Source organism: Papaver somniferum, unplaced genomic scaffold (assembly GCF_003573695.1).
Source record: "Papaver somniferum cultivar HN1 unplaced genomic scaffold, ASM357369v1 unplaced-scaffold_10, whole genome shotgun sequence".
In the NCBI taxonomy this organism is placed as follows: domain Eukaryota; kingdom Viridiplantae; phylum Streptophyta; class Magnoliopsida; order Ranunculales; family Papaveraceae; genus Papaver; species Papaver somniferum.
Window position 1 is genome coordinate 8,239,431 of NW_020618825.1, and position 27,027 is coordinate 8,266,457.

General features: G+C 34.9%; 1 protein-coding gene across 1 annotated transcript; it reads left to right on the forward strand.

Moving 5' to 3' along the window:
• Positions 1-16,590: 16,590 nt before the first annotated feature.
• Positions 16,591-20,056, forward strand: LOC113326569. The gene is made up of 6 exons (XM_026574269.1): positions 16,591-17,175; positions 17,274-17,771; positions 17,866-18,021; positions 18,137-18,418; positions 18,535-18,983; positions 19,123-20,056. Exons 1-6 carry the CDS (start codon positions 16,827-16,829, stop codon positions 19,804-19,806), a joined length of 2,418 nt encoding a protein of 805 aa, XP_026430054.1. The 5' UTR covers positions 16,591-16,826; the 3' UTR covers positions 19,807-20,056.
• Positions 20,057-27,027: the final 6,971 nt, after the last annotated feature.

Below are 27,027 nucleotides of genomic sequence, written 5' to 3' on the forward strand. Positions count from 1 at the left end.
TGTGGTAGTGGTGGTGCTGCTTGTCCTTTCGATCTTTTCTGCTTCTGTAGATGCTCAGCTTTTCACTCTAAAATGTTCCTACGGTGGATGTGGATTACTGGATTCCCAATACCCTGTTGTGGTGCATTATCGCGTGCTCTGATTATTGGTCCTTATCGGAAGGTGTGTGTCAATAAAGCCAACCAAATGTTCTCGCTAGAGTGATTGATCATGAGACATGGGCTTAATATGTTGTTGGTGTTATTTCCTGCACAAGTGCGCATCTCTTTAGTTAGATCTTGTTTCACTTATAAGTAATGTTTACCCTACGGTGCGGGTGAATCCGCGGATTTACAAAACCAACCGCAAACAAACCGCTAAACCTTACGGATTGATTTTCACCCGCAGTTTTGCGGACGGTTATGGGTGAAATCCGCGGTTTCGGTTTTTCTGCACACCCCTAAATTTTAAGGACATGTAAATCAAAAATCTTGTGCCGTTTATTATCAAATTAAAAACCCTAAATTTCTTTTTGATGTTTCAGAATGAGAGAAAAGTGAGATATCATACAGGAAGTGGAGAGAGTCCAGTGAGGCCGGCGGTGTTAAAAACTTCTTACAAAAATCTATCTGAAAGATCTCTTCATCATCACAGATACCACCACAATCTGATCGCACTAAGATTTCTTCTCTGCTGGTTTTAATTTTCGTGGTTGCATCCTGGTTTTCTATGATCAATGCAGACAGCTCAAAGACCTCAAACACAGTTCTCACAGGTTCACATTATGGTATTAGATCTAGCATCAACATGGTACGAAAACCCGAAAGGATGAAAAAGCAACCAAAATTGGTACCTAACTTCTTGTTGTCACTGAGAATTACAAGTTAGTGACTAGATTGCTAACCTTTAAAAGTGTTGCCGAGTCCAATAGTTAGTAACTCGGTGTGAGATGGAATCGTTACTTACATGAGATTATCATGTGATGTGAGTATTACCCACTCTTTAAAAAATAGATAGTGTCCTGGAAAATACATTATCTCAGCAAAAGAAACATCCAATTGACATGTCTCTATCGCCGCTCATTCTCGTAGATAGAAACTTACTCCTTTTTTGCGCTAGATTGAATATTGTCAGCCGAAAGGGATGGTGTTTTAAATTATGGAGTCTTAAAACGATAGATCCCATAACCATAAGATAATAGTTTTTCTATGAGTTTAGTTGTGTAAGATGCAATGAAACTAAAGAATCTACTATTCATGAGCTGGTTCAATTCCCTTATGCCATGGACCCGTGGAACTCTATTCCCTCCTGATTTTGCCAAACTGATGGGATTCTAAGAATTATGTATCCCTTAATAGGGTTCAAATTCTTGATCTTAAATTTATATGCAGTGATCGAACTAAAAAAGATTTGGTGGAGGGGACAAATTTGTAGGGCAAAAAGATGGTATGGCAGAACAAAAATGCAGCAGAAGGCCCTCGAATTTTTTAGAGGTTTTTTATCACAAAATTTATGATATTTTTCATTGACAATCTCAATGTAAGGAACGCATCCAGAAGCCATTTGATCCCCTATCGGGATATTTTGCACGAGCAAAGCCCGGTAGGTGCAACACTCCCTCTGGACTCGGAACTACTTATTTATCTCATCAGTTTAACTTCTTACTTATCTCATCAGCTTTAGGAGTTATAAATTACAGATATCTAAAAACAAATTAAAAATTCAAATTAACCAAAAATTAATGTTAAATCCTTAAATAACGATTTGTGCAGTTAAAATTCCTAAAAAAAACTCCTTAGAATAACTCACACTATTGTTTTTGAATAAAAAAAGGATTGGAAAATCAAATATCCAAGAATAGAATAAATATAAATCTCAAAAAAAAACAAACTCAATTCTATTTTTTATATTATGAAAATTTCAGTTTTCACAATTAAGTGACAACATCAATTTTCACAATTCAGCGAAATTATGAATTCTGACGAGTACTTTTTTCGAAAAAACTTATCATGAGTTACGATTCGAATTTTTTTTATAATTATCACCGAAAATTCTAATTATCACATTAGGTGATAATCGCAAATTTCAGTTTTTTATAATCAGCTACACCAAAAATTCTAATTTTTACTTTGGGTGATAATAGCAAATTTCTCTTTTTATAATCATCTACACTGAAAATTCTGATTTTCACACTAGGAGATAGTTGCAAATATCACTTTTTATAAGTGATAACAGTAAGTTTCACAATACAACAACGACAATGTAGTTTACACTCAAAGTTAACCGCAATAAATACATACACGATAATGCAATTTGTAGTCACTGTTAATCACATGTACATCACCATGGAAAGTAATCGTGAATAGGAATGAAGTACTACTGCGAAAATAATACAAGGAGCAAAGGGGGATTTTTACTAGAGTCACTATAAAATCTGTTAAAACTAAGAACGATGCCCTAACTCAACTCAAGACGTCTAGAATCCAAGTAGTGGGTGAGAATTTAATTACACTTCTGTTACATCAAGAAGTGTAAAAACTAAGGTAAAAATATCAAGATAACATTATCAATTGCGCGAACTGCTGTGAAAAAACTTGGGTAAAATTGGCAAATTTTTGCTTTGGCCGAGAAATATTTTAAAACAGAATGAGATATTTAATGTTGTGTGCCAAGTGCATATTTCCGTCATCTCTCAAATCCTATTTCCGATAAGTTGGGTTGTTCTATTGCTAAAACTACGGTACCACCGAATAACGATGAACAAAATTTTCATCACCTGAATCTTTTGAGAATTCCAGTCAATTTTTGATCGTATGCTATGACATGCACAAATACGATAAACCTATTTTGAAAAACTGAAATTTCACTTGTGTATTTTGAAAAAAATAAACCTATACACAGCCTCATAACCAGAAGCTCAGACAAATTTATATATCCTACGGATAAACAAGACTCAGAAGACTGGACGATAAACAACACTCTGTAAAGTGGCATCCAAAAGCCAATCACTACCTAATGGAGCGAACAAACAACAATGTTGGCATAGCCATAGCTGCAGTTGATGACTTTATCTACAATAGCACATCAATTATATCGATTATTTGAAATTGAACGAGGGTACTCCATTACTAGATTTATCAAATTTCCAAATTGTCTGTCAACTTGTGAGACTTATGCAAGTTTATTGTACTAAAATAGTAAGTTCAAACCACCTCCATTCTCCACCCAAACTTCAACGAACACCCAAAGCAGCAGGAAAAATCCTCCATTCCACTGCAATGTTATAAGCATCTAGATGTAAGCAAATTGAGATAGAGTTCAACTACAAAAATGCAAAGACATGCATACAATAGAGAGTATAAAGGATTTCAAGACTAAACCACAAACACACTCGACAGACAAACATGCCTGCGCAGAAACATAGCAGACAGACAGACTAACATGTTTTCCAAAACAAACTAAATTCGGAAACAAGAATATGTAAATCTCCGGTTCAACTAGAATGTAATACACGTCTTTGGCGCTATAGCTTAGTTCAAATAGTGTCTGAGACTGCAGAATATCGTAAATATTTACATATACTGTCCAAACATGTCGATATGACTAACAATAAGGTTCGCATTGAAAGGAACATACAAAACTGTTAAAGAGACTCAAGGATGGAGAGTGAGTTGTGCTGGTGCAACTAGGCTTGCAAAAAGCAATTCTTTCAGTTTCTTAGACTCAATTGAGTTGTGACTTACAAATCACATACCTAACATCAATACGACAAAGGCAATAAAGTGCGTAAGATATTTTACCTCTTCAAGTTTTCCTCTCAGGCTTTTGCTCATGTTCCATTGATTTCCTCTTATTTGTCCTTCCTTTTGTTTTTCGTGAAACTGGGCTCACAGCACTATTATTCTCTTTTGGTTATATAAGATTATACTCCCATCAACCTGCAACAAAATCAACTTTTCTTTTTTATTATGGAGTACGGACACGGAGTACGATAAGAGTATAACTTACTTCAACACATTCTTTTATATTTTCAAATTGATTTGCCTCACTTTCTCTCTTGACCTCTACACTATAACGAGTTGAACTCATTGAACCAAATACAAATACTAACAAGTTCTACAGCAGTGTTAGAAAAAATGTCAACATGACTCTGCTTCAGCATTGCAATAATATGCAAGTCTAAGAGAATTAAATTGAGCACAATTCAGGTATCAGCACTTATTCTTTTTCCTGTGCATAACGTTTTATTGTGATGATTCAGCACTTATATATGGTTCTTTAATCTACCAGGTATAATTAGAGAAAGAAATTATGAACATGGATAAACTTGTAGTCTCTCAAGTATCAACACTTCGAAATGACCAGATCAGATTACATGACTCATGATACCTGGAAAGCAGATAAGACACTAGACGGTACCATTAGGACAAACAAATAATCTTCTTCCATTGCTAGTTCTTCAGCAGAATAGCCGACGGACTTAAAATACATGATCCTCTTTTGTTAAAGAAGGTCTAACAGCATGATGTTTTAATTAGATGTGAACAACAGGATATATCTCTTTAAGCAACAGACCTTGTCATTACTGCATACAGGTACCAATCAGAATATCACTCATTATTGCGTATGAACTTATATCAACATCTATGGAGTAAAAGTTTAATATTGTTACCGTAACGTTTTGAAGAGCCAGAATTGAGCTAACTGGAGAAGCTTGAAGAGGCTTCTGAAGGATTATTTGGACGCTCTATAATTAAGGGGTAAATGTACATATTCAGATGAAAGATTAACTGGTAGCTAGATAACCTTATATTGACCCTGACAAGTTGTTATCTCTTGGTTTGGTTGTGAGGCTTGTCAACTTCGCCGTCGTCCTGTACAAATTATGATCTGACTTTCACCTATGCCCTTCTTTCTACTTGGCTTCTCTTGGTCACCTGCCATATATATATATATCCTATAACACATGAAAAAAATAATGAGCTTATATTAGTATCCAAAGATATCGAACACTAATTAGTACCTGAGATGGGAGTCATCATTTCGTCCAATAATTCAACGGCATGACAACCATACCTAAATAAGGGCATAAAGAACGATAAGTGATAATATTTTGAAGGAGCAAAAACCAATTATTCAATAAAAGCATCTAGTACTACTCATGGAAATAAATTTATGTGAGTTGGTTACATACTTCCTGGAAGCTTCCCTAAGATGTCAATATTATCACTAATGATATAAGGGACACAAATTACTAGTCAATTGTGTCTATTCATTTCACTCACAAATCAGAGCAGAATTTCTTAACTTTATCCCCAACTGGGTTAACAAAGTGCTGAAGTAGGTGGATCGTCATATATTTGAGTGATGTGTATTTGTGTGTATAAATAGAGAGCTAGAGAGCACATTTGGGGGAGTTTTGGAGAGAAAAGAAAAACCTGATTTTGATTAATTCTCATCTTTTCCATCATTTATAAACACCTTTTTGAGCAATGAAAAATTTCTTTGAGGGTGTTTTCACCATGCGGAGCTAGATCCATCACTGGGACGATGGAGGAGGCTGTTTTTCGTTCATGTGGTAATTAAAATAATTCTTTTATAACTATTTGCATAGAATTTAATTGTCTTATGATTTTTATTAATTATTTGTTATTTTGTTTGATGTCGCATGCTTGGTTTTAATTACTTTTGATGCGTCATGCTCACAACTTACAACTAATGTTTTATGAAATCTACTTTGACAAAGAATAGAGTTATTGTTTCTTTTGTTTTGAGTTATAAATGTTTAGGACTAATTTATGAACCCCATGAACATGAAAAGCAGTGGAATCCCGAGTCCCAGTAAATTCTTCATCCCATGACATATTTTGTATATAATTTCTTATTTTTAGTATTTTTATATTTAAGCCTAAAATCAATTCAACAAAGTCCGAGTGAACGACAACCTTATTTACCACTATCAAAAATATCATCAACAGATCAGAGTTGCGCAGCGAAAGCTTCGAGGAGTTTAGTCCGTTTGTTCGATTACTTATGCTATGTGTATTATGTTGTATATTCTATTTGCAAACAATATGACTATTGTATATGTATCATTTGAAAGGAATTCTTGTATATATATTTCTGAGCGAGGTTAGTTTTGGGTTAAGTTTTTTAGCAGATTTCTTAATTGAATGTTTAAGTAATTGATTTAGATTCTTAGTGCCCCTTATTTAATTCATCTCTTGGATTAGTCAGCTGTTAGCTTAGGGGGCGGTACATCTGGGACTCAGGATTTCACCAAACAACAATTTTATGCGGTTCAAATATCAATTCTAAACAGTAGTAGCTCATAAAAGTTCATTAACTCTAATTCATTGCCTAAAGTAGATTTCGAAAATAATGGATGTACATCTAAAGCATGGGATATCAAAACATTTAAGAAAGCATAACCGATCAATTGAAATGACAACCATTCAACGAAAATCATAAATCAATTAAATAACAGTGCAAATAGTCATAATAAAATTAATATAATTACCGCATTCATGAGCTTTGGATTCCTCCGCTCCTCATGATAATACCAGAGACGATAAATTTGTTTTATTAATCACCGTTGGAGTTCTCACAATAACCGTACAATCCTTTTTCTAAAATAATAATAATCAGAAACGGTAGAAAATAGAATTGAAAATATTAAACTCCAAATGAAATAATTCTCATGGCTCGGACTACTGGCCTCCCCCCTCGTCTTCTGTTTAACGCGCATATATATACATATGTGTTTCACCAAACCCAGCTTTCCTCTTTTAAATTTCCCACTACGTCCTCACCCAATGAATGAGCGCCACGTATTGCATATAACATTCCACCAATGAAACTGTGCCAAATCATTATTTTGTCATTGTATCCCACGAGTATGAGAAGTCTTCATTTAATTAACTTTCCAATCTTGCTTCCACCACCTTTAATAGGATATATCTTGCAAATATTACGCATGCAAAAGCCTTTTTTATTAGACCTTGACGTGGAACCATCCTTACCAATTTTTATTAACTCTACAAATGACTTTTGGACTTCCCATAGTTGGATATATACTGAGCACATGGCATTGTGAGACCAACTTGTGTCTCATCCATGCAAGTGATGAAAAATCTATTACGGACGATACATTTCACGGTCACTAATTTTGGCCCACCAGCTTATATTTTGCCAGTCCTCGGACAAAACTAATCTAGAAAATAAAATTGTAACTCACTAGGTGGTCCTAGTGATCGAGGTAATCTCGGGAGGGTTTACCAGAGGTGTATCCAAAAAACCTTGACTTCTAATTGGTCACAAGAATCCAAAGAGCTATGAGGACATACATATTCTCAACCTATTTCCAAGTAACTAGAATGCCAGAAAAATTAAAGGTACCAGCTCCAAAGCTGAATAAAGAATAGGGGAGACACATCCGCAACACTGCTAGATAAAGAGATATCCGCTGTACATCTAGATAAACATTGTAAGATGCATCAGCTTTACAACTGGATAAGATTAGGAGAGAGATAAAGATGAGAGGGACATCTGCTACACAACTAGACAAATTACGTGCGATGAGTTGAACTTGTGCTAGAAAGATTTTGTGCCAGATGGAAAACAAAGCAACCAGCTCAGTAGAAACGTCTTCTTCGGCTTCAACTGTTGATGATGAACTTTCGAACCTCGTAGAACCTTGACATTTAACTCTTCTGCTTAATTTCTTGCTTGAAACTTCCTTATAGATTTCTACTTCCCTATGGCCTTGCAGAATTAAAACGTAATGATGATTTATTTATTTTTTATTTTTTTTGGAATCACAAAAATAACAAGACAAAAAATTAAATGGCCATGAAAGAAAGACTTTAGTACTTGTAGTGTCATTTATTTGAATATCATATTCCAATATTTTCTTCCTTATTATTCTGATATCACATTTATTTTGGTATCTTTCAAAATTGTTAATGATAACGTTTTTTTCTTCTTTGGAAATCACACCAAATGATTTTTTATTTTATTTTTTTCTTTTGTTGTTGTTCGTGATTTTTTATTTTTTTCTGGAATTTGGAATCTAATATGGAACAAGGTAAAACAAAGCAATACTAGATTGCTATAAGCAAGAAGAGAAGAGAATTCAAGCAAGAAGAGAAAGATAAGTTTTGTGTTTAATAATTTGATTGAGTAATAGATAGCTCTTACAAGACTTAATCTAGCCTTTATATAGGCTTGAAGAATAACTAAACTAGGAAACAGAAAACTAAAACGAAATCTAAAAGAATCCTAAAAATAAGAAAGACTGAAACTAGGAAACCATGGAAGCCAAACCTCTAAGCGGAATCTTCTGGAATTGTAGTATGCCCTGCATCAGTCCCCCCTTCTAGAGTAAAGCTCGTCCTCGAGTTGTCCAAACAAACCAGAAGGTCATTGTCACCATGAAACGTAAAAATCTCTTGAACATTAAATGTGTTGGAGATATTCCAATCATTTGGTAGATCAATAACATAAGCATTATCATTGATCTTCTTTAAAACCTTGAAAGGACCATATTTATTCATCTTGGTTTTGTTATAAGTACCCACTGGAAATCTCTCTTTTCTTAGATGTATCATCACGAGCTCCCCTTCCTTGAAGGTTTTAAACTCTTGTGTTTATCAGCATCCTCTTTATATTTAGAATTGGACTTATCCAGTTTAGATCTTACTTCATTATGTAATTCAGTTGCTTTTTCTACAAAAGAGTCGGCTGCAGTGTTTGTACTCTGTGTGGTGGGTAAGGCTACCAAATCAAGAGTATGATTAGGTACTTTAGAGTACACAATCTCAAATGGAGTTTTCCCAGTAGAACGATTCACAGAAGTGTTGAAAGCGAATTCCATATGTGGCAATAACACATCCCACTGCTTACTATTATCCAGGCACTTAGCTCTAATCAAATTCCCAAGTGATCTATTAACAACCTCAGTCTGTCCATCAGTTTGCGGATGTGAAGTTGTGCTGAATTGTAGAACCGGGCCTAAGCACATCCATAAACTTTTCCAGAAATAACTCAAAAATTTGGTATCTCTGTCAGAAGTGATAGACTTTGGAACCCCATGCAATCTTACTACTTCTTTAAAGAACAAAGAAGCAACATTAGAAGCGTCAGTTGATTTCTTACAAGCCATGAAGTGAGCCATTTTAGAGTAACGATCAACTACGACCATAACAGAATCATTACCTCTAGCAGTACGAGGTAAACCAAGTATAAAATCCATACTTATATCAACCCAAGGTGCATCAGGAACTGGTAAAGGAGTATACAACCCGGTATTTTGAATTGTACCCTTTGCTCTCTGACAGACCATGCATTTTTGTACGAACTTTTGTACATCACGTTTCAAAGATGGCCAGAAATATCTTTCTTCAATCAGGGCAATGGTTTTATCTCTCCCAAAATGACCACCAAGACCACTGCCATGTAATTCTCGCATAAGATGTAAACATAAAGACCCTTGAGGAATACATAATCGATTCCCTTTAAAAAGAAAACCTTCTTGTATAAGAAAATCATCAACCCCATGAGTTTGAGAACTGCATTGATCCCATAGTTTGCCAAAATCTTCATCTTCTGGATAAATGTCTTTGATATAGTCAAATGCATAACTCTCATTACGAATTGTTTAATAGATGACTTCTTCTACTTAAGGCATCAACAACTTGATTCAATTTGCCACTTTTATGTCTCACGGAGAAAGTGTATTTGTTGAGTGTGGAAAGCCATCGATCATGCATTCTGTTAACTTTAGCAGAAGTATTCAAAAACTTCAAAGCATGGTTGTCAGTGTTGACAACAAATTCCCTATGTATAAGATAAGTATGCCACTGCTTAAGAGATTGAACAAGAGCCAATAACTCTAATTCATATGTAGACCATTTCTTTTGTGCATCTGAATTCTTCTCACTGTAATATGCAATTGGATGACCCTCCTGTGATAATACTGCACCAATACCAACAACAGATGCATCACAATCTATTTCAAAAGGCTTGTTGAAATTCGGAAGTGCAAGAATTGGTGCCGTACAAAGCTTTTCTTTAAGAAGAATAAAGCTTTTATCCATTGCTTCCGTCCACTCAAACTTCTCCTTCTTGAGACAGTCAGTCAAAGGTGCAGAAATAGAGCTAAAGTTCTTCACAAATCTTCGATAGAAAGAAGCCAAACCATGAAAACTACGAACATCACGAATAGAAGTAGGAACTGGCCAATCTTCAATTGCTTGAACTTTAGAAGGATCGACATGAATACCATCAGTAGAAATCACATATCCCAAAAATGTTACTGAAGAAGCCATGAAGGTACACTTCTTCAAATTAACATATAAAGAGTTGTCAGCAAGAACTTGAAACACTTGTGAAAGATGTTGGAGGTGTTCTGGCTCACTGCGACTAAAAATTAGTATGTCATCAAAATAGACAATAACAAATTTACTGAGAAAGGGTTGGAGAACCTGATTCATAAGTCGCATAAAAGTACTAGGTGCATTAGATAACCCAAATGGCATGACCAGCCATTCATATAAACCTTCACGTGTCTTGAATGCTGTTTTCCACTCATCTCCACCTCGAATGCGTATTTGGTGGTAACCACTGCGTAAATCCAACTTAGTAAAAATAATAGAGCCCGACAGTAAATCAATCATATCATCAATACGCGGGATCGGAAATCTATAAGGAATGGTGATGCGATTTAATGCTCTGCAATCGATACACATCCTCCATCCATTGTCTTTTTTACTAACCAAGAAGGCAGGACTGGCACAAGGACTGTTGCTAGGTCGTATCAAACCCTTTGTAAGCAAATCATTTACCTGTCCCTGTAATATCTCATGCTCAGCAGGACTCAAGCGATAGTGTGCTTGGTTTGGTAAAGAGGCTCCAGGAATAAAATCGATGCAGTGTTGAATATTCCGTAAAGGAGGTAATGCAGTTGGTAGTTCATCTGGAAATAAAACATTATATTGAAATAATAAGGGCTTCACCTTTGCAGGCAACTCAATCATAGGCTTAGAATCTTCATGGGAATGTAAAGAATGTTGTGGGTGCAAAGAACGAATAACAGTGGCTACGACAGCATCAGTCTGCGCACAAGAGTTTGAAGTGGAATTGGATGGACTAAGAACCTTGGTTTTCCCATTATGAACAAAAGTGTAAGTATTCTCGAATCCATTGTGAACCGCGTGAAGATCGTTTGCCAAGGTCTGCCAAGAAGAAGATGGGTTGCCGTCATATTAATGACATCACATAGAACTGTGTCTTCATAACCCTCAAAAGAGAATGACACATAACACTGAAGAGTAATCTTCTGTGTGCTAGAGGCATTAACCCATCCTACAGTGTAAGGTTCTGGATGAGAAGTTACTGGTAGTTCAAGCTTCTTAACTACGTGATCAGCAATATAATTATCCACACTGCCACTATCAATTATCATCTTGCAGATTTTACCCCCAATATAACATCTTGATTTAAAAATACTGTGTCTCTGAGACTTGCATTGTTGAGTAAGAAATAATGGACGAATCATCCCAACAAACTCGTCGTCATCACCAGGTGAGTCTTCATCTTCGAACTCATTAAGCGCACCAGTGACTTCATTAATGAACTGAGGTTCACCAATCAAAGCATTGAATTTCCGACAATCACTAGAAGTGTGCCCCGATTGCTGACATTTATTGCACTTATCTCCACGAAATTTTGTATAAGCATTATTAGCTCGCTGTTGCGGTGGAAATTGTTGTTGCCTGTTATGAAACCGATTCCCTAGTAGGAGGAGTTGGTTGCAGAGAGTGAGACTGCTGACCCGGCTGAAGATCAACTGGATTGGCTAAGATAGGTGTAGCCAGAGGTGGAGTATAAGGCACAATATGGCTAGGTTGTCGATGTGAATGGCTAACATCATCATAAGGAGGCCTGGGAATATTCAAAACAGTATCTGGAGAAAAGTTTTGAGATGAATTGGTACCCCTGTAAGTATTTTGATAACGCCCTTGTCTGGATGGATAAATCCTAGAAGAACGAATAAGACGATTTTCTATCTTAATAGCTTGCTGCACAGCTTCGACCATAGTAAAAACTGAATGAGTCATACCATTTTGTATTAATCTATTCAGTCCCTCAATGAATCTTGCAACTAACTGTTCTTCAGATTCTTTGAGTTGATTTCGTGCGACCAAATTATAAAAATCTGACACATATTCTTCAACAGTTCGTGCCCCCTGCTGAATGTTTTGTAATTTGATGAAAAGTTGCTGCATAAAGTCTCTAGGTAAGAACTTATCCCTGATCAAAGTTTTCATACGTTTCCAAGTACGTATTTTCGGTTTGTTAGCGTTTCTACGATCATCACAGATCTTATCCCACCAAGCTGCAGCTCCTCCTTTGAGTTTGTATGTCACAAGTTTAATTGTTCTTTTCTTAGAATCTTCAGGGACTTCCATGAATTCGAAAAAAGCTTCTACCTCAAAGAACCAATCAGTTAGTTCTTCAATACGAAAATTTCCAGAGAAGTTGGGAATATCAGCTTTTAGTTTATATTCTGGTAAAGAACTGTAAGGGTTGTGACCAGTTTTTAATCGTCGTTCTTCAATCCAATTCTTCTCTAGATCGTTCTCACGTTCATCTTCATCATCACTGTCAAGTGCAGGAGAAACTATCTTCTTCTTTGAATGACCTAAGAAACCTTCATACGGTTTCTTAATGTTTAAAGTACGCAATACATCTTCAGGTACTTCATCATTCTGTAAAAACTGAAGTATATCTTCTTTAGTTTTTCCTTCTAAGTCTACAAGCTCAGGCATATCCAAATCTAGATTTATATGTTTTGCAACCTTCAAAAGTTGATTCTGCATGGTTTCAAGCTTGGTATCTCTTAACCCTAATTTGTCCTCCATGGACTTCTCAAGAGCTTCAGTAATGTGTTTTGCCAAAATCTCGGTATGAGATTTGATGAGAGCTTCGATTGCTGCTAGAGTAACTGGTTGAGCAGTCATATTTTTTTTTTTTTTTTTTTGTATACGAAAAGGAACTGAAAAAGGACTGAAAGGTGTTGCGGAAGCGATGTAAAGGATCAAGTTATAGGATGAAAACCTAAAACTAAGCTCTGATACCAACTAATGTGGAACAAGGTAAAAGAAAGCAATACTAGATTGCTATAAGCAAGAAGAGAAGAGAATTCAAGCAAGAAGAGAAAGATAAGTTTTGTGTTTAATAATTTGATTGAGTAATAGATAGCTCTTACAAGACTTAATCTAGCCTTTATATAGGCTTGAAGAATAATTAAACTAGGAAACATAAAACTAAAAGGAAATCTAAAAGAATCCTAAAAATAAGAAAGACTGAAACTAGGAAACCATGGAAGCCAAACCTCTAAGCGGAATCTTCTGGAATTGTAGTATGCCCTGCATCAGAATCCATCCTCCTAATGGTTATCTTTTTTGTACAGGATTAACAAACCCTTCATTCTATTTCATGCGTGATTCCCACAAATCAGGTATTTTCTTTTAATCGTCGATCAAATTTTTTTATATGTTTTAGGTTCATGCTTAAATTGTAATTGTAAGCATTTTTCTTTTACACATGGAATTACATGATGTAATTAGGGGATTTTATTACAAAAACTGTAAATAGAAAACCTGTAAATGGACGGACATTGGACATTGCATTCTATATACACGTTTCCATAAATAAACGATTTTTAACCACAACTTTCCCATTCGAGGAGGTATCATCTTCTAACAAAATCCAATAAAAAGACAAACAAAATCGAAACGACAAATACGAAAGAGTACCAAAAGAAAAGGATTTCACAACTCTATACCTTTGTGTGAATTTATTACCATGTCCACAAAGCTCCAAAATAACTATTTGAATACTCTTGAACTCCTACTGTCGATCTCACTTTCCATGTTTATGCAAAACAAAGAAAGAAAAAAATGGATTAGACAATTTGCAAAGAGGACGAAAAACAAAAACAAAAACAAACATGACTAAACCCTAGCAAAATTAAGAGAAACATGCAAACAACGGGATTTGGTGTTGGATCAAGCCCTTCATATATAGAGCTTCCAAAAAAAAACGACATTTTAGAAATTATATTAATTAATATACGAAAATTTACATAATTTTCTATAATTTTGGTTGGCGAATATCTATCTTTTTGATAGCCATATTAAATGCGAATATATTTTCCTCCAAAAAATCTAGAGCATCTTTTATAGTCTAAGAATAGATGTTTTTTGTCCTTAAATAGAGAGCAAATAAAACAAAAAGTTCCAAAAAAAAACTTTTCTAAGGAAATAATATACGTACCATTCTTTTTTTTTATATATTCATATTTATTTGGATATCATATTCCAATATTTTCTTCTTATTATTCTGATATCACATTTATTTTGGTATCTTTCAAAATTGATAATGATAACATTTGTTTCTTCTTTGGAAATCACTACAAATGATTTTTTATTTTATTTTTTTCTTTTGTTGCTGTTTGTGATTTTTTATTATTTTCTGAAATTTGGAATTTATCCTCGTAATGATTATCTTTTTTGTACATGATTAACAAACCCTTCATTCTGATTCACGCGTGACTCCCACAAATAAGGTATTTTCTTTTAATCGCCAATCAAAATTTTCTATATTTTTTAGGTTCATGCTTAAATTGTAATTGTAACCATTTTTCTTTTGCCAGTGGAATTAGATGCTGTAATTACGGGATTTTATTACAAAAATTGTAAATGGACGGGATTGATTTAATTTTACTATGAAATTATGATGAATGATTGATTTATTTTATTTTATAATGATGAATCTTTTTTTTTTGTAATGTTAAAGTTAGTTTATATTTTTTTTGATATGTTTCTTAGATTAAATAAGATTTAGTAATTTTAGAAATTATTTTCTAAAATGTGATTGGTTAAATAATATTTTTGGGTCCAAAAGATTCTATTAAAATTCTAATTGGTGGGGCCAGAATTAACCAGAAGCTCCGCTTAACCATATAGAGAATATTATGTTTCTTTCTCGAACATACATAATATTATGTTAGAGATATTCGTTGATGTTATTTATGTATCTTTCTTTCTTTTATATGTTCTGTTTTTTTTTTTTTGGCTACACGGTTGATGATACATTTCTCCTGTTGCAGCTTATTGCTTCATTGTCAAAACTAAGATATATACTTGAGGCCGTAATACTATCAAAGGTTGCCATTAATCAAAGTGAGGTTACATGTCAACGAGATTCTTTCCAGTTGTATATTTGGTAAGATGTATACAAACGATAGAATAATATAAATTTTTATTTTTTTGGCCAATCAACATATTTCAATTTATTCATAGAATAATATTAATGATTGAGTGGGCGGGTGGGTGCCAAGTTAAATCAATAAACCAATATTCTTCTAAAGAACGGGATGATCACGATTTGAATATAATAAGCTTAATCAATCTATTGGGAGATTTTTTGTTGTGGCCTAAAGCATTACCGATAGGCATAGCATTAAGTTTTTTTCACTCGCACGACCAATATATAATATACCTGGTTTATATCATTCTTCAGCATAGTTGTAGGTAAATATTATTCGATTTTTTTTGATGAGCTTCATATACGCTGTCAAGCGTTGAGAAAATTTCTGTGGGAATATTCAGTCCATTTTGATGAGCCCCATGTATACTGTCAAGCGTTGAGAAAATGCAAGTGAGAATATTCAATTTTTGGACGTGCTAGCTAATCATGTTTAAAAAGCTAATAATTAAATTTAAAAGAATTATTGTTTTGATGAAACTTAAGAACCATTTGTTGCATGAACATTTCAACAAAGGGTGTTCATATCGTGAACAGTTGTTCTTTGCTTTCCTCACAAAAAATTGATAAAATGAATATTCAAGGGGCGAGCCAAATATAAACGAATGTGGACGGTTGTAGTTATTTTCCAAGTATTTCCTAGTTCAATATATGAGTCCAGCTAGATACATAGTCAGACATCAGAACAATAAAAGACGAGTTATCTGATGGCATGCGTCCGTGCCACCACTTATCCACCGTTTATTTAAACCATTTGCTTCAACTGGATTTGCATTAACCGAGCAGGTTGTTAATCCAACGGTGACTAGGGCATCGGGTAAATGGCAGGCACCTCAAGGGTAGTAAGAATACTGAGCCAACGGTGTGTCTAAAATACTAAATGAACACTAAAACCAAAATGAAATAGAAGTCAACTAAACATCATTTATCTTTGATACAACTAACATTAGCAATACTTGATCAATATCAACATCAACATTTATTAGTTAACCACCAGCCTCAACTAGATTGGAAGTCTTTCATTTAATGATTTCCAGAAGAAAAGTAGTTTTTCTGGTGGGCACGGTAGTGTCCAATAAATGTTGGTGGGTGGTAACGGATTTTGATTTTTGATTTGCCAGGCCGGAAATTTGTGTACTAACGATTAGGTTTATTAATTATCACCTGCAAAGTTGCACTTAGAAATATTATGAACTAATGAGAAAATATTAAGTTTATTTTGACGAGCCATAACCGTTCCATCATTAATCTTACTCTAATCATTATACAGCTAATTACATAAACATTATTTGTTTGCAACCTGCAGCCTCAACTATTGCACTACGTCCTATTCCCAGAGCTAAATCAAGGCACCGGGTTATTGCTAACTGATAACTTCTAGGACTCCCTTAGCTAGCTCCCTTTCAGTATCTATATATAGCTATCTATTTTCATTCATTTCATTCACTCCATCCCTTTATTTCTTTTTTTCTTTCTTTCTAACTAGTTTTCAATTAATCACTGGCAACATCGCTATGTCTAGGGAAGGTAGTCGTGATGAACCATCACAGGAGATGGTAATACTTTGTAAGCTTATTGCTGAATCTCAAGGAGAAATGCTGCAAAAACTTGCTGAATCTCAAGGAGATATGCTGCAAAAACTTACTGAGTCTCAAGGAGACATGCTGCAAAAACTTACTGAATCTCAAGGAGACATGCTGCAAAAACTTACCGAATCTCAAGAACGCAGCCAGCTAAAACTATTAGAGACAGTAACCACAAATTTTAATAAAGGACTAGAAAAAGTACTCAGTCGTCATACTGGTGATGAAGAGGAAAGCGAAGATGAATCTGTTGTCGAAGAAAAACCAAAAAATGACGCTGGTATGCTAGTTTAATATTTTACCTGATACATGTACAGAGCTTTGCAAAATTTAAATTCCTTCTGATATATATTTTTTTTCCTTTCATGTTAAATATAGATAAGAATAATGACAATATTGTGGATGAGTATGAGGACCTATACAACGCAGCATATGAAGGTGACTGGAGAAAGGCTCGTGACTTTCTGAAGCGTTTTCCAGAAGCGGTTGAAAAAACAATTACATTTGATGATGAAACAGCGTTGCATATAGCGATAAATAATGAACGGTGGAGCTTTGCACAAGAGCTTGTGAAACTCATGACCCCTGAAGCCTTGGAAATAAAGGATAGCGATAATTCCACAGCACTCCATGGAGCTGCTTTATATGGAAATGTAAAAGCTGCTGAGGCAATTGTAAGAAAGAATCCAAAACTTACACAGATGCGGGATGACAATGATTGGATACCACTCCAAACTGCTATTATGTATATTTCAGCTGGACAGGCCGAGACTGTTAAGTATCTTTACTCTGTAACTAAGCATGAACACCCAAGTCCATTCTCCGATGGATATGGTGTTGAGCTGTTGTGCGGTGCAATCGAATACGGTTTCTACGGTGTGTTGGAAAACTAGTGGTTATGTTGTCTATCTTTTTCTTTTTTTTTTCCTAATTCATTTGACCTTACCTGCTAAAATTGGTTTATTTGTAGATTTGGCATTATCTCTTCTCAAACGGTTCCCGAAATTGGTTACTAAGAAAACCGAAGGAACCAGAGGAATTTGTGGATTTCAGAAGCTTATTGATAGGCCGTTTGCATTTAAAAGCGGGGCAAACTTTCCTTGGTGGGAACGCTTCATCTATTCATGTTAGTAATAGTTCACTCTAGCTTAGATTTTTATATATCTGCTCATCATTTGTATCCCCATTTTTTTTTGTAATTCATTGCTAACTCTAATTAATTGCTAATACTGCTGGCACAGTAATTCATGTGAACATGTCTTCTCCATACGATAAGGACACTGAAGAAGTTGATGATAACTCTTTGAAAAATTCTGAAGGCACCAATGATGAGATCCCTTTAGAGAGTAAAGATGGACAGGAAGGTGATCTAGAGAATCCATCAGCGATAACAAAAGTAACGACCGTAGACGAATTAGAAGCCCCTAAAAAGGTCTTAGATGCTCTTTCAGTTAAAGAAAATGGTGTGACGAGAGCGGTGAAGAACTTCATTTCGGACCACATCATTCGTTACTATGCACGAGGTGAACATTACAAAAGCCTTGTAGCTAGCTAGGCTGCTTATCAATTAAAATTCACAGAGTATCCTCCTATCTTACACGGTTTGTGCTGACCTTTTTTTTTTTTTTTGTTATTCTAGCCCCTCTTATCAGTCGCCTATATGGCCAGAAGGTGATGCACAAACGAGCCTTTAATTTGGTTAATTATATGGTAGAACAACTCAAAAAAGAAAAATCCACTAACCAGGATGAAGTGATAGATTTTCTAAATGATACTGCCATTGTGACTACGGCAATAGAATATGGGATCACTGAGTTTGTAGCAAAGTGTCTGGAAAAATTCCGTTTCCTGATTTGGTCTAAATTTGATGGTGAAACAATGATACAAATTGCGATTAAACAACGGGATGAAAAGATTTTGAATCTCATATTGGAAACTAGTGGAAACGATAAAGATGATCTAGTTTCTAGAGAAGATGACAATTATAACAGCATCTTACATTATGCTGCAAAATTAGCGCCTTCTGCTAAACTAAATTTGGTATCCGGTGCAGCTTTACAAATGCAACGAGAGATACAGTGGTTTAAGGTACAGAATATCTACTCTACCAACTAAGAAGTATTTAAAATTATGATTTATCACTGCTAAGCATTATTTGATTTAAAATTAGCCATATTATAATTAGTGCGAGTAGTTCTTTTTCTAAATACTCTAATAACTTCTTCAGGGAATTGAAAATATTGTACACCCACAGTATAAGTACACGAGAAATGGAGATAAAGAAACAGCAAAGTCTGTATTCACGGAGCAACATAAGGAATTAGTGGAGAAGGGAGAGAAGTGGATGAAAGACACATCCGGTTCGTGCATGGTGGTTGCCACCCTTATTGCTACCGTAGCGTTTGCAGCGGCGTTCACTGTCTCAGGAGGTAATATTAGTGATACTGATAGCCCTATAAATGGTGTCCCAATTTTCTTAGCAAGAAGGACATTTGCACTATTTGCAGTAGCAGATGCTGTAGCTTTATTCTCGTCAATTACATCGGTTCTAATGTTCTTAGCAATCATGACCTCTCGTTATGCTGAAGAGGATTTTTATAAATCTTTGCCACAAAAACTCATAATAGGGCTTGCAACTCTATTCATTTCTATGGCCAGCATATTGATATCCTTTGGTGCAGCATTTACCATTGTTCTTAGGAATAAATATAGTTGGGCTCCGTTTCCTGTGGCATCATTTGGTTTAGTTTCGGTACTCTTATTTGCTTTCCTGGAGTTTCCTTTATTTCTGGAAATGGTATATTTTACGTATTCTCCTAGAATTTTCGGGAACAAGAACCAATATGTCGTTGCTAATAAGAAAAAAACTACAAAATTAGCAAAGGAGATTGAAGCCAAGAAAGACGCTTGATCAAGTTGTTTCCAATTAAAACTAGGAGGATTTCATCAGTGAATAATATTTTTGGAGTTGGACAGTGTTCGTTGCTGGTGATTAGTTGTCTCTCTCTAATTTAATTGTTTTTTTGTAGGCGCAATGTTGTGGGTATTATTGTCCTGTAATTCTTTTGTACCCTTTAACTTTTTTTTCTTCTTCTTCTTTTATGTATGAAGTGGTTTGTTATTTTCCTATAATAAAAGAATTTGCCATTTGCTTCCTTCAACATTAGAATTGTTAGTGTATTCTTGATTTTTATTCAGCGAAGACTTTGTTTTTTGTGGTGTTCAAATTAAAATTAAATCGGGATAATTGGAAAAAATGCCCCATATTTCGATGCCCCATTGGAAAACTGTCCCATAGAAAAAAAAGTTATGGGAAAATGCATCACCGTTGTTAATTCTGTCCAAACTGTGTTAACTGGTCAATGACGCCACATGTGTGAGTTTTATATGTCGGGAAAAGACATATACACCCTAAATATTTCTGTGCATCTTCTCCATTTAGATTAGAACAAAATAAAAAAATACAGAGAGACGCAAATTGAGTTTTAGTGAGAAAATTTCAACTTCAATTTCAATTTGGTTTTGAAAAATGAAATCAGAAATTAGGGTTCATTGATTTTTGGAAAATATTTGATTTTTAAGGTTCATAGACTTTAGGATTTTTACCGTGTAATCATGTAATTGAAGTTATTAAATCTTTGTGGTGGATGTAATAACCCTAATTAGTGAATTTGAAGGTTTGGTTTTCGGGATTTGGACAGTCAAGCCATGGTTTGTGAGCTATGGTTTAAGGGTTCTCAAGGCAAGTTAAAATGGAACTTGGAATAATCTTTTCTTCACAATGAATCTGTTATGTGGTCGCTACGATTAATGGCAGTGATGATAATATTTTGCATGAAGATGTAAAGTTAAGGAATAAGAAGATACGTGAGAAGGAGGAGATATATATTAAGGTCACATAGGTAATTTATTGTATCGAATATATCTGGGGAGAGTAGATATTGACAAGTCAATGGGGCGAGTTTGACTATTTGGATGGAAAAGTGACGGTGGGGCATTTTCCCGTAACTTTTTTTTCATGACAGTTTCCCAATGGGGCATCGAAATATGAGGCATTTTTCCAATTATCCCTAAATCTTCTCCATACCTTCAAGTAATGATGATGATGATGATGATAACTCGTTGTCTATATTGTAAATATTGTTGTCATACATAATCATGATGCTAAAGTAATTATTTACTTTCTCAATAAGTTTAGGGTTATTAAATGTGACGCTCCAAGATTTTATACACACCTGAATTTTACGAGAGATTTAGAAGGTAACCACGAATGGATTTGGATAATCATTTCTTCCGGCAGTTGTGACAGTAGTGACTCATTCTTGGTTTCGTTCTCATCCATCTTTGGATCTTCCTCTTCTTGTTCTCGCTCGTGTTTCAGTCCTTCCGTGTGTGGTACCGTAAGGTTTTTATACAAAATAAATGTACTTTCCGTATCTTTCTAAATTTGGATCGAAAAAAGAAAACGAATCCAACAGGGACTCCCCTTTTCCTCGTTGAAGATCGAAACGGAGTTTATATGTTATGGGAATCGTTGGTATCATAAGTTCATAACATCACCTGCTCAACTTTTCTCACGGTCACCGTTCTGTTTGTGCAATTATATTTCATGTCGGTAAATTATCATCATCTTTTTTTTTGGTTTATTAAGCAAAAAACCTAATTACAAGAATTGCAAAATGGGAGGCTCAAGGCCTGCCCACCCCCATATACCAAAGGGGAAAAAAATAACATCAAAAAACCAACAAAATTAAGCTCCTAAACACAAATAACTATGGGAAATATTATCTTTTTTTTGCTAAGTTACTAACACAAAAAAAAAAAAATGTTTGTCCAGTTGAGGGGTGAGCAAAATAATTGTTTGTGCCCTTTTCCTTCTTTTCCATTTTTTTAATGTCGCTATCTGAAATCCATTTCATAGGGAAACTTAGCTCTCTTGCGTCTTCATTTTCCTTGTCATTGTATAAATTTATAAGACAACAGATGCAGACAAATCTTATTTTCTACTAAACTGTGATATCACCTGCCATTTCCTTGGTCAAATTTATGACCTCATTGTCCTATTTAGGTCCAGCCGGGCTAGTGTAAATGCCCACATACTAAGTGAAAAGGATGCATACCAAATGCATCAAAATTTCTTCACCAATAAGAATTAGAAATATAATTCCATGCAAACACAACAAAACAAATATCGTGTTTTGATACCGCTAATTGCAGAAAATAAAGTTGGCACACAATAAGTAAGTTTTCATATGCTGGAATTCTATAGCACGGTCTACTGCGATTTGGTTAAACCCTTGCGAATTCAATTCACCTAGCACTTGACATCTCGTCATTTAAATACATGTTGAAACAACAAGGTAGCAGGCAATAAACATTCCAAAAGAAAATTAATCGGCATACCCCCAACCCGAGCTTGATAATACCTGACAGTAGAATAAAAATGATAAACAACCACCAAATGATATTGATAAACCCATCATCCAGTCAATATTCAGAACATGATACAAATTGAATGGCTCAGGTTGTGTATTCAAGAGTCGGCTATCTTTTCACATGGATCAGGACACGTGAATTTATTAGCAGAATTGAAGATATGATTTCAAACCATACAAGTTTAGAAAATGATCAAACTGTAATAAAATTAAGAAACCATACCTCAATTTTTGATTAAGAAGGAGTCAGTTCACCTGATCAACGAGAGATTCTTTTTCTCTTTCTTTTCTTTCTTTTTTCTTTTCTTTTCTTTTCTTTCTTTTTTTTATTTTTTGTTCTCGGAGTTTGTGAATGTGAAACTGATATTTTCGGAATCTTTTCATAGGGACGTGAAATAAAAACCTCTTTTTCGATAACTCATCTAATAAAACAACTATATTATTTTATGCAGTTATAGCGACGAGAGTGCGGTAATAGGGAGTCGAAATATTATTAATTATATTATTAATAATATTGCTACACTGATGTGGCAAAAACCTATAATTATTGCCACAACTAAAAGTTAGGTGAGGCAAAAAAATAGTTTTTTGTCTCGACTACTCATGCGTGTAGCAATAGATCTTCTTTAATGCCACACCGACAACATAGTGAGGCAAAAACCTATCTATTGCCACATTTTTTAAATGTGTGGCAAAATAACGTACCAATAGACTCATATTTTTGTAGTGAATGACTATTAAAGCATAAATATCACAGCCAGTTACTAATACATATTCCAGGGTAGGGTATATATCACCATTTCTGATATTTCACAGTCATCCATAAATTAAGATTAGTACATGATACCCTTGTTTAATTATTTGTGAGTGACCTAAAAGCGTCAACAATTCAACAAGGTACCAATAGTGGTTGTAATTAAGGATCTCTTAGCTGTGCCACAGCTTGCCTAAGAAAGGGATGTGCAAATCTAAGCTAACTAAGCTTATGAACTGGAACTTGGTGGTGTTTTTCAAATTAATTATATCAAACTCCATATTTCAATATTTTCCCTCAACAAGTACGTTTAATATCAAGTGGTCCAACAGGACTATGGAATTGATTTTTCGTAACAGAGAACTGCATCTTAACTTACATTCAGTAGCAAGCATGAGAGAATGAAGAGGGAGATCCGATAATATGAAACATACAGATTCGAGGACAAGAACCTGATTATTAGTGTTTATTAATCCGAACTGAGACAACAAGCGGCACCATTACGAAATGAAATCAATTATGTAGTTTTTGTTAATCCAAAGCCAGTCGGACCTTAAAATGGGCAGACATTGCCGTGAAACTAGTCCGTAGGTCTAATGGTCATACAAACATTTCAACAAAAACGAGAAAGAATAAAGCACATGGAAGTACCTAAATCATTAGGATGTTCATATTAATTCGGTATACTGTATTGAAATCAGATGACACATTTATGAGCTAGGATACTCCTAAGTTATCCAATACCAACTTGACTGCCAACTATACCGTAACACTAGCAAGTTCACACCGTGGCTCACAGCCATTGAGGGGTCTAACAAATATTAATCAAAGAATATAAGTTATCTTACATATAGTTATTGATCCGAAGTTACTCCCTTGTGCACTTCCACTTTAATTAATGCAAGAGTCCAGAGTCCAACTTATCAAATCAAATGAAACATAATTTATCCAAAACCACACAACCAGTTCTATAGACCATTCAAAGATCCAACTCCAGTCAACATAGATCTAAATTTCCATTCATTACCCAGACCAGATGTATTTTAAAGGACTCAGTTAGAACTTAAAAATATAAGTCTAGTTGAGGTAATAGCCATAGAAAATTTAAAAATGCTTTTCGAGTTTCATACAAACCGGAACATAGTTTTCATATCAAAAGGACCCATTTAAATCTGAAATGAGACTTGATAGTAGCAATTAGAATACAAATATCAAATTAAAGTTGAACATGCAAAACTCTTAAAGAGACCCAAGTATGGAGAGTGAGTGGTGCTGGTGCAGTCAGTCAGAGAACTACCATATTTCTCTACTGACGAGTTCCCAAGAAGACTTTCCAGTGACTATTACAGTTTAAATTAGAGTAAAGAAATCTCTATGTGATAATTCTCATTCCTCAATTACAGACTTTTCGTTCTGATAATGGGTCTGAGTTCAAATCCACAATGGTAAGGAGATATTTCGCACCAGTGAATGATTCAGTTGCAAAGAGACCCCATATATCAGCATGAATTAATTGAAAAGGTCGTGAAGACAAAGAATGACTTTTATTAAACTTCAATCGTGTTTGTTTTGCTATAGGGCATACATCACATGAATGATTAAACCGAGAGCTAATATAAGCAAATTTGGAAGCTAAAAAACGAAAACAATCCATACTAGGATGGCCGAGACGGCGATGCCATGTATCAACAGGCTTATTTGCAGAAAGTGATAAAGCAAATGGACGAAACATGAAATGATAAAGACCAACGATGCGTTTACTCAATCCAATCTCCGTGTTCATGGACAGGTCCTGAAAGATACAATAATCTTTTGAGAATTTGAGACAACAATTCGTTGAACTAGTCAATTGACTAACCGAAATTAAATTGAATTTGAAACTAGGAATATAAACACTAGTAAAAAAATGATGTTCGGTAACAGTTAAAAACTGTTACTGTATTATTTCTGTAACAGTTTTAGTTTTTTCTGCGGTGTTACTAAAGCCCCTGTTACGGAAAGTTTACAAAACCTGTTACAGAATGACTATGGAAAAATGACTCACAAATTCTAAAACTGTCACTGTTAGTAGTTTTTGGTAACAGTTTATTCAATATGTGTTACTGAATAATTGTTGCGGTAACTCTTTTTCATAAAACTGTTGCTATTGTTTGAGTAACTGTAACAGTTTTTATGAAAACTGTCATAAAAACATCATAAAGGTAAAAATTTATAGTGAAACTACCACCACCTCCACCACTAGCGACGCCACCACCTCCAACACCAGTACCGCTGCAATCATCACCACCATGCCCGCCACCATCGGGCCACCATTCCACAACCATAAGTTGGGCTTCTTGATATTGAAATATAAATTTTATAAAATTACTCTTCACAGGATTCGACCTTGAGACCTATTACACCTGACTATAACTCTTGAACCACTATTCCATGCTTTACTTTTGGTTAATGTTATCCATATAAAATATTTATCCTCATTAAACAATAAACCATCGACCTCCACCACAACCTTCGTTACCACCACCTTCGTTGTCACCGCCCACCTACAAGACATTATATTGTGGTATTTCTACATATCATACTACTTGTTTATTATTTTTATTAGATTTGAGTTTCTATTAAACCTGAGATAACCATCCATGAACGATGGCTAGATCTAGTGCACAAAATTGAATCAACAAAATTGAAACCTATTACACTTGTGTCGGTCTAGAGGTAGGTAATCCTTTTGAAATGGATTACAGATAACTAGTTATGTAGATAAATAGTAACAGTTGTTTTATAGAAATGTCATGATAAGGTCAACTATAGTGACATATTAAATTTTTTACAGTAACATTGGTATATGGTAACGGTTGGTATAAAAAATGTTACGATAATTTCAACTATGGTGACATATTAAATGTGTTACAGTATCATGGGTATATAATAACAGTTTGTCTAAATAAATGTCACGATAATGTCAACTATGGTAACATATTAAATCTGTTACAGTATCATGGGTATATAGTAACACTTATTATAAAAACTGTTACAATATACAACCTAGAAAACATTATGTAACAGTTCTTACAAAAACTATTACCATTATTTAACAACCTAGTATTTAGTAACAGGTAATTTACGAACTGTTACCTTATGAAAGCTTGAACTGTTACTAAATGTCACTTTTCTACTAGTGAAAAAACTTCCAATAGTTTGAGAGTCGGAGACAAATCAATATTGCCAATATGTGTCACGGAGGTAACAGATCCATCCGGCAGTTGCACACTAATTGGTTTGGTAACCAAAGTATAAGTAGTAAAGAAAGAAAGAGATGAACATATGTGATGAGTAGCACCACTATCTACTATCCAAACATGATTGGCTGGATCGAACAACGAGAGAAGCCGGGCATACTGTGCTGCGGAGATAGTCGGTGCAGCAACGGACGACATAGGCACAAACGCTAGTATGGTGGCAGCAGCGAGAGGATGAGAATCAGAGTCTCTGGGCTTTGGTAAGTCCTTTGGATATCCATTCAGTTTCCAGCAGGTGGCCCTGGTATGACCGTGCTTGTTACAATGGTCACAAAAGGGGCGTTGTCGTTTGTTATTGCCCGAGCTATGGTTGTTGTTTCCTCCAGGTTGTGCAGAGAACCTTTGGGTTCGATAATCACCACGAGAAGCATATAAAGTTGCTGATTCAATCGTAGGAAAAGAGGAAGAATTGATACCTTGTTGCTCTTCCTCCTGCCTAACATGGTTGTAGATCTTAATAGGAGATGGCATAGGTTCCATTAAAAGAATCTGGCTTCGCAGAGAGGAAAATCTTTCATGTAAACCCTGCAAAAATTCCATCGATCTATCTTGATTATGATGATCCACATAATTTACCTGCTCTGCAGATGCATGGTTCGATCGGCCTGAAGGTATCTAGCTGATCCCAAAGAGTTTTGAGTTGA

What these genes read in the sequence shown, in the direction of transcription:
- LOC113326569 (XM_026574269.1), top strand. Translation starts at nt 16,827, where the DNA reads ATGTCTAGGGAAGGTAGTCGTGATGAACCATCACAGGAGATGGTAATA. An exon ending in CATTCGTTACTATGCACGAG is followed by an intron (nt 18,419 to 18,534) that starts GTGAACATTACA and finishes TTGTTATTCTAG; the next exon opens with CCCCTCTTATCAGTCGCCTA. An exon ending in GAGAGATACAGTGGTTTAAG is followed by an intron (nt 18,984 to 19,122) that starts GTACAGAATATC and finishes TAACTTCTTCAG; the next exon opens with GGAATTGAAAATATTGTACA.